General features: G+C 54.5%; 1 protein-coding gene across 1 annotated transcript; it reads right to left on the reverse strand.

The window, feature by feature from the left end:
* Positions 1-17: 17 nt before the first annotated feature.
* On the reverse strand, positions 18-2,039 carry SYF2 (SYF2 pre-mRNA splicing factor). The gene is made up of 7 exons (XM_082777627.1): positions 1,972-2,039; positions 1,785-1,886; positions 1,485-1,610; positions 1,233-1,350; positions 1,026-1,116; positions 342-440; positions 18-237 (listed from the first exon to the last, which is right to left on the reverse strand). Exons 1-7 carry the CDS (start codon positions 2,032-2,034, stop codon positions 72-74), a joined length of 765 nt encoding a protein of 254 aa, XP_082633753.1. The 5' UTR covers positions 2,035-2,039; the 3' UTR covers positions 18-71.
* Between the last annotated feature and the right edge of the window lie 5,796 nt (positions 2,040-7,835).

Here is a 7,835-nt window from a genome sequence, read left to right on the forward strand (position 1 = left end):
GTGCATGCAAAATATCCACATCAAACTTTAATAAGCATGGAGAGGCAGCAGGATGTACTTTGTATGTCCGTTCAGACAGCTGTTCCTCTCTCCAAGTTCTGTTTAATTTCAGCTGTGTACTTCCCATAAAACCTCTCTGCCTTCTTATTGAACTTGGCATTTCTCTCATTAATGTAGTCAATGTCCGCATCATCGTTGTAAGGACGTCTTCTGCTGTATTTTTCACGTTTTTCAATTCTGTAAGACAAGTGTCAGTGTGTGAAGATGTAGAGGAATCATGTGGACATCATTACACAATTCCTACACACCACGCTTTTCTTAATTTTATCTTATTTACTTACTGTTTTTCAAGATCTGCAACCATTCTATCAATCCCCTCCTTAGTTGGCATGTGAGTTCCATGGAGAAGGCTGTCAGATGTTGGGTACAATGCTTCACCACTGCGCAAGGGGAACAGACGGGCACCAGTTTACACAACTATTGACTGAAATTCCACTGTTCCTGTTTGAGTTTTTAATATTGTAAGGCATTAACTCATGTCTAACTGCAGGAATTGAAGATGCAGTGGTAACTGCTAGTATTGGAGACAAACTATGAGACAATATCGCATGCCCATACAAGACAGAAAAATCAGCACTGAAACTAATTCTAAACTTTAGAACTTCATTTAAAATTTCAGACTTCCACAAAAAAAAAAAAAACAGAACTTAAAAAACCCATAACTGACTCCAAGAAATAGAGTAATTCACTTGCACGTCTGAATATTTTCCAATATACAAAATACTGCTTCAAACTCAGTAATACTGAATTTGAAGGAAAAAAAACCATCAATTACAATGCTACCTTTTCTCTATCAAAGTAGAGATTAGAAGGAGGATGATCAGGTAGGCTATGCATTTCAAAATGCTAATATTACAGTGCTTAAGAGAATTCATAGAAATCCCTGAAAGGGTTAGTTTTTTAAGTCTTTAGTATTCATTACAAAATTAAAAACCTGGGAGATAGATGACTGAAGTTACACTTACTACTGTTCCTTCAGCTTCTCGTACTGCTCCAGATCAGGTTTGATCTGCCTGGTTAGTCTCTGGTATTGGCGCAACTGAGCCGCTGTGTAATCTTTGGAAGAAAATCACTGTTAAGGTGAAGGTTTTTATTTCATGATTCAGTTTGCAACTGAAATATTAACAAGGTGTTCATTAGGAATATGGATAATTATATAGTTAAATTGTTACCTGAAAATCCTAGATCGGGATTTTTCCTCTTCTTTTTCCTTTCCCATCTCTCAGCATCCTCAGCACTGATCTCTAGAAGTTTAACTCGCTCATAGTCTTCTCCTCTTGCTGCACACTCCTAATACAGCACAAGTAATATTCAACAACAATACAGTGTCCAAGGAATAACCCCCCTGTAAAAGCTCTCTCGACTCCTGCAGGTGTTAAGGGGGAGCTTCACTGCACCTCACGGAAAGCCACAGCTTTGTTTACCTTCTTTTTTTCCTCCACCTTCAGTTCCCATTCCAGGCGCGCTTTTTTGGCTTCCCAGTTCGGGGGTAACTTCAGCCTTTTGTCTTCTTCCACCACTTCTTGGTGGTTCAGCTTGCGAGCCTCGTTCTGGGAACAAAGCGGTTCACAAAGCTCTGCAGACGCGTCAAACTCCACCCCCCAAAGCCCCGGGTACTCGCGGCAGCGGGGGCCGGCTGTGCGTGGGTCCCGACCCCGGGCCCCACGCGAGGCCGCCCACGCCCCCCCCCAGCCGGCCGCACTCCCCCCCCCGCCGCCGCGCACCCGCTTCATGTGGAGCTCGCGGAACTTGCGCAGCCACCGCTCCCGCTTCTGCGCCGCCGCCGCCGGGCTGGGCCGTGCCTCGTCCTCCGAGCCCGAGGAGCCCTGGAACAAAGCGCACTGAGCCGTGGGGCGCCGCGGGAAGCGGGGCCGGGCCGGGCCGGGCCGGGTCCCCCCGCGGCCGCCTCACCCCATCGGGAGCCTCGGGGCAGCCCCGCGCCGCCGCCGCCGCCACCTCCGCCACCTCCGCCATCAGTGCCGCCGACGCTTCCGCTTCCGCTGCTGCCGACGCACTTCCGGCCCGGCCCGTGCCGCGGCCTCGGCCGCCCCCTGGCGGGGTGGGGGTGGGGGGGCGCCGGGGCTCGGGGAGCGCCGCCGGGAGCCGGGGCGGGGAGCGCGGAAGGGAAGCGGCCAAAAAGCCAAAAATCAGCCCCCGCCGCGAGACCGGGGGCAGGAGCCGGGTGCCGGCCCCCCGCGGCTGCTCCTTGTCCGGGAGGCTCCGCAGCGCCCGCCGCGGGGTCGCTCGGGGAGAGCAGCGCGGGGAGGTTTGGCCGCGGCGGCTGAGCCGGGGGAGCGAAACCTCCCGCGGTGTGCCTGGGGCGGCCGGGGTTGTCCGGCTGCAGCGCTGGTTATAAGCTTATAAATTGATTACCAGGGTGTAAGGGTTTGTCTCGGGGGTTCACGCAGCTGCCTCTCCGCGTGTAAGAGGTGTGCGGCGGCGCGCAGCGGAGGGGGGCTGGGGGCTGAGGGCTGGGGGCTGGGGGCTGAGGGCTGGGGGCTGTGCGGGCACGATGCGGGCCCCAGGAGGGTGAGAGCTGCTGCAGGATCCCACGCGGCCGGCCTCAGCTCGCGCCTTTCCAGCAGAGGGAAACGCAGCACAAGCGCTGAGGGGCTGTGACAGTGGCAGCGAGCCCTGGCTGAGGCGAACTCTCTCTGTTCTTTTTTAACTTCACTTTCTTCCACTGCCAAACTCTGATGCATGCTGAGTGATTAAAAATATCAAATACAGCATCACCCAGCAAGGAGTCAAGTCAGAGGGAAAAAAAAAAAAAAAAAAAAAGAAAAAAGAAAGCCAAACCTAGTGGAACTAGCGCTGTGAAACAGAGCACGTTGGGGCAAAGAATGGGAGGCAGAAGGCACTTACATAGCCCCGTTGACAATATCTCAAGAAAGAGGAGAGGATTTTCTCCTTTTTTTTTTTTTTTTTTGGTGGAGGAATCTCCCGTCACCTGCCTTCTCTGTACCCTTGCAGTTGGTTGGGAAGCATCAAATTTTCATGCCTGTGAGGCACCTGAGGCTGGCCACGCGAGGGTTGCCAGCACACTCAAGGATGGGGCTCGCCAGGGCTGGAGGAGGGGAGATTTCACCTGGCTGCTGAGGAAAGCAGCCGGCTGCGTGCTTGTCCGGGCTGTGCAGTGAGCTGGGCGGTGTGCTGTCGGGCTGAGGTACCGCGCACTGTGGTTGTACCAGTGCTTGCTGCTTCTGAGCACTTTGCAGCAAGGGTGTCCTCGCCTTCTGCACAGGCGGCCCCGTGGAAATCTTCATTAGTGGAGGCAATCAGCGCATGACAGGAGCCAAGGAAAGCCGAAAGAAACATCTTGCTGCTGCAGCAGCAGCAGCCCTGGCTATGTCCTGGCAAGTCTTGATGCTTGTAAAGAAGAATATCAGGATTTGGCCCTGCTCACATGCCCTAAAACAGTGCTTGACTTCAGGGGCCATCTTCACCATGTGTGGGAAGAGGTCACCAGCACACATGGAACACCGCATAAGCTGTGCCCCTCCTGCCTTCAGTCCCTCAGCTGCCCTTGCATTTTCTGGAGTATCCAGGCAATGTCCTGGGACACCTGAGCACGGGGTTGCTCCGAACACAAGTTAGGAGATACCGGGGGAGTGACAGGGAAGGAAGGTGGCCTCAGCAGAGGCTGCTGGATATCGGCTCCGTTCCCTGACAAAGTTCCATTCCAAGAGGCCGCAGCTCAGCTGTCCCTCTGCAGAGTGGGGCCATCGGCTGCTTGTGTACGTGCTGCCCTTTTATTTAATCGTGGGAAGCTGGATGGTTTTTATGGCTTTCTATGATGCCTTGGCCCAGCCTAACACCAAGCTTGGTGGAGCCTCTTTTCCCTTCTCACTACCATAATGCAGTTATAAAAACCCAAGAGGTTTTCCTGGCTTCTGTGGATTTGCTTCTGGGTCTGATGCCAACTCGGTGAGCCCAGTTCCTCATGCAGGTGCCGAGTGCATTACCTGCTTGGTGGTACTGCTGCAAATCACAGCCTGACCTGGAAGAGCAGGGAATTCACCCAGTCCTCCCTCATGCCAAGGAGTGAGGACTGGTCCTGCGCAGGCTGACAGTGAGTACATGCAGATCTGCTCTTGCTGTCATTTACAGTTAATTTATTTTTAGATTTAAAAATGTTTTTATTTCTCATGCACACAGAATTGGCACTGCTTTTTTGGGTTGTAGCTGACTCCATTGTCTTCTCCAGTTATGCCTCCCCTGCAGTGCCGAAATGAAAAATTCCAGTTACATATTGTACAGGGGATGGGAGCTTGGAGGAACTGACTCATCTCAGTTATATTTGTCTCTCAAAAGGGAAGATCCTGGTTGAGGGTTGGTGAGGGAACAGCATCAGTTATCTCCCAGCCAGTACAGCAAATGTGACGCTGTTATCGGGGGTCCGCAGGGTACAGGTCTGAGTGCCCTCTGCAGAGGCACCAGGCATCCTTGCAGCATGAAGCTCCTTGTGTTGATCAGACAATCTGGGCAGCAGCGAATGGCATGGGTTGTGCTGTTCCTCAGAAAAATAAATGACTGTGGCTCCAGCGTGACAGAGGCCACAGTGTGCCCCCCCATGATGAAGGCCAAGCCTTGGTAGGTAATGAGCCCTGGCCCTGAAGACATTTCCCACCCACAGGGCTTCGCTGAGCCCTTGGAGGCGCTGGTGTTGGTCCTGACGTTGGTGTCCTGCTCCCTGCTCCTGGCCATGGGAGGCTGATGCAGGCAGGGCAGTGGCCCCTGTGGTCAGGGTGGGTCCTGCTCCAGTGAGCAGCAGCCACAGCCAATGGTGCCTGGTGGAACGTGGCTGCAGCCTTGCGGGACTCCCAGAACCCTCCTTTGTCAGTGATTTTGAGCATTTAGTCTGAACTATTTGCCAGGCAGAGTGTCCCAGCTGGAGCACAGTGCTTCCCTGGCACTGCCCGGGGAGGTGCTGCGCTGTCTGCCTGGGACAGACCTTGGGAGAGCACCGTGGGGCATGAGGAGAGGGCGGCTGAACAGGGAGGTCAGTGCTCCGCCAGGGTTTGTGCCATTCACCCTCATGCTGGGGCCATGATGAAGCAGAAAGGGAAGATGCCGCAGGTTCGCGATGCAGCAGCTCTTTGTGCAGGGAGAGAAAGCACAATTTGTGCTGTACGTGAGCTTCTGCACCACCCCCAGCTTGCTCTGCACAGAGGTGGTGCTTAAAACAACAGCCGGGACAGGGGGCCGGCCAGCCCCTCACCCCGAGCCAGGACACTGCTGCGTCAGCCGGCCTCCGTGCTTGGTGCCCGGTGCCGTGGCTCAGTGCGCGGCGTCGCTGTGTCCGTGGCCCCGCACAAACCTGCGCAGTGCCACAGCCGGGCTCTGCGATGCCGTGGGTCAGGGTTGCTGTGCCGGGAGCAGGCACTGCTGGAGGAGGCGTGAAGGAGCTGTGCTGCGCCACGGCCAAGGGCAGCTTTCCTCCCCTGGGCACCTGCGGGGTGCAGCTGCCCCCTGCACAGCCGCTGCACGTCACATCGGCGCTGTCATGTGCAGCCTGCCACATGGGCTCCTTGCGTGTCAGAAGGGAGCTGGGAGCATGCCGGGGGATGTGATAAGGCTCCAGCACGCGGTGGCGTGAGGACGGTTCTCCTGCGCCGTCCCAGCAGCTGCAGGAGCCGCTTCCACTTCCTGCCCGGCCCTGCCTGTGCTGCACCGCTCCGTGCTGTTCAGCAGCTGCCGCCCTCCATCCTGCTTCGTGATGAAAGGTGCTTTATAAGCGGAAGAACGTTATTATGATCAGGAGCAGTAATGTACAGTCAGGGCTGGTGACAGGGCTCATCCCAGCCCCAGCCTGGGGGTGGGTGGCAGCAGCGGGGGGAAGGATGTCCTCGGGGTGAGAACCCTTCCCTGCCGCCGGCCTGGGGGAGCTGCGGGGCTGAAACACGCAGGGGGTGTTTGCTGTGTTATTGCCGGCTAGCTCAGAGCAGTGCCTTCCCAGCAGCATGCTGACATCTGTGACCCTGACAGGGCCAAATCCCCTCTGCCAGTGGGGCTGGGGGCCTGGGGGAGGCTGGGCTGGTGGGGGTGCTGGGGGTGACCCCTGCTCTCCTGCGTGAGGTGGGGGTCCCTGCTCCAGTCACGCTAGAAAGCCCTTTGCAAGCAGAAGCGTCAGGTAAAGGGAAGGAAGCCCAGGCCTACAACTTGCATAGGAGCAAATCAAACTTGCAGTAAAGGCATTAATCCAGTGAGGCTGCAGACATGCCAGCATATTGAAGATAAGATTATTCAGGACATATTTACTGATTGGAACAGATCTCCTACACTGCCATATTGCATTTAGAAACCACCACAACCATGGAGACGTTTGAACAGAGGGAAAAATGAAGATTGTCTGCTTTTGTTTGTTTGTTTGTTTTTTTTTAGGTAGAAGAGAAGCTGCTTTTCTTTCAATCCTGTTCCTTTCAATCATAGACTACAGTTTGTGTCCTGTTGGGTTGCAATTATAATCTTTCAGATCAGACACATAATCATTGGGCTGGAGAGCAAAAAGTACCTGGGTAATGTGCTTAACAGAAATTAACCTGGTTACGTTCATACTCTATTGAAAATGAGAAAGTGCTGATGGTCAAAATCAATTCCTCCACAGCCAAATTACTGCAGGACTGGCTTAGGGTTTCAGCTAAATGCTCAACCCTCAAACAATGATCCTAATTGTATTGAATTAGGCTCCTGATCACATAGTTGAAATGATGGCAACGGTTTGTGTTTAATGCTAGTAGTGGGTGGTGGGCAAAATGGCAAATTCACCCCATTTCTCCCTGAGACTGCTCAGGGGTCCCGCTGGGTGTCCCTGGTCCCAGCCCTGCCGTGGGGCAGGCAGTGGGGTGGGGGGGATCCCACAGTTTTGCCAGATGAGGGACAATGGGTGAGCTTTGCCCAAGCCTTTCCTCTCCATGTTACACCCTATCAGTCCAGTATTGTAGCTCAGGCTGGGATGATAGGCTGGGGGATGCATGGGGGGGTTACTTGGGATTTGCAGCCCTAGGGGTGAGGGGAGGAAGCAGCAACATGTCCAGACACAGCTCCTGCCACTGCTGACCCCACACAGCCCACTGTGACCCCAAAGTGGCACACAGAAGGAATTTCATCGCTTCCTCCCAGAGCGATGTGCCCAAAGCCTCAGTCCTGCAGAGGTGACAGCCTGGGCACCCCGAGAAGCTCTTCCCTAGCCCCCTCCTTGCTGAAGATCACAGCCGTCCCTTGGGGGTGAGGTTTCTTTTGGAGACTTCTTAAGTGCCTGGAGAGCGGGGCAGCTCTCTGCAGTGCTTGTCAACTCCTGCCTGGTTACATCTTTTCCCTTAAAAGCCGGAACCTCACAGAGTTTCCTGGATGAGAGCAACTCGGTCATTAACTATGAATTTCAAATGAAGCAGATTTACAGTATATATCACAGAAATATGCTGCTGTGAGACAGCGGGCGAGCAGCCTGGGGTGCTCACCTCGGAGTTTCTCACTGTCCAGGCCCTGGCTGATGTGCAAGTTTGCCCCTGAGCATCACCCGCTGGCAAAAGATGCAGCAAAGATGCCCCTGAGCATCACCCGCTGGCCTTCACCACCCCGTGGCATGGGGCCATGCCCGTGTGCAGCCGATTCGGGAGGTGCCAGCCTGGTTCTCTGCGATGGGCCCTGCCGGTCCTGGTGGGCTGGGGATGTCTCTGAGGCCCCTCAAACCCAGCAGCAGCAGAGATTGATTGGTGGGGGCAGATGCTTCCCCAGGGGAATGTGACAAGTGGCAATTAATTAGCTGCCAATAA

This window comes from Aythya marila, assembly GCF_965140915.1.
Source record: "Aythya marila genome assembly, chromosome: 22".
In the NCBI taxonomy this organism is placed as follows: domain Eukaryota; kingdom Metazoa; phylum Chordata; class Aves; order Anseriformes; family Anatidae; genus Aythya; species Aythya marila.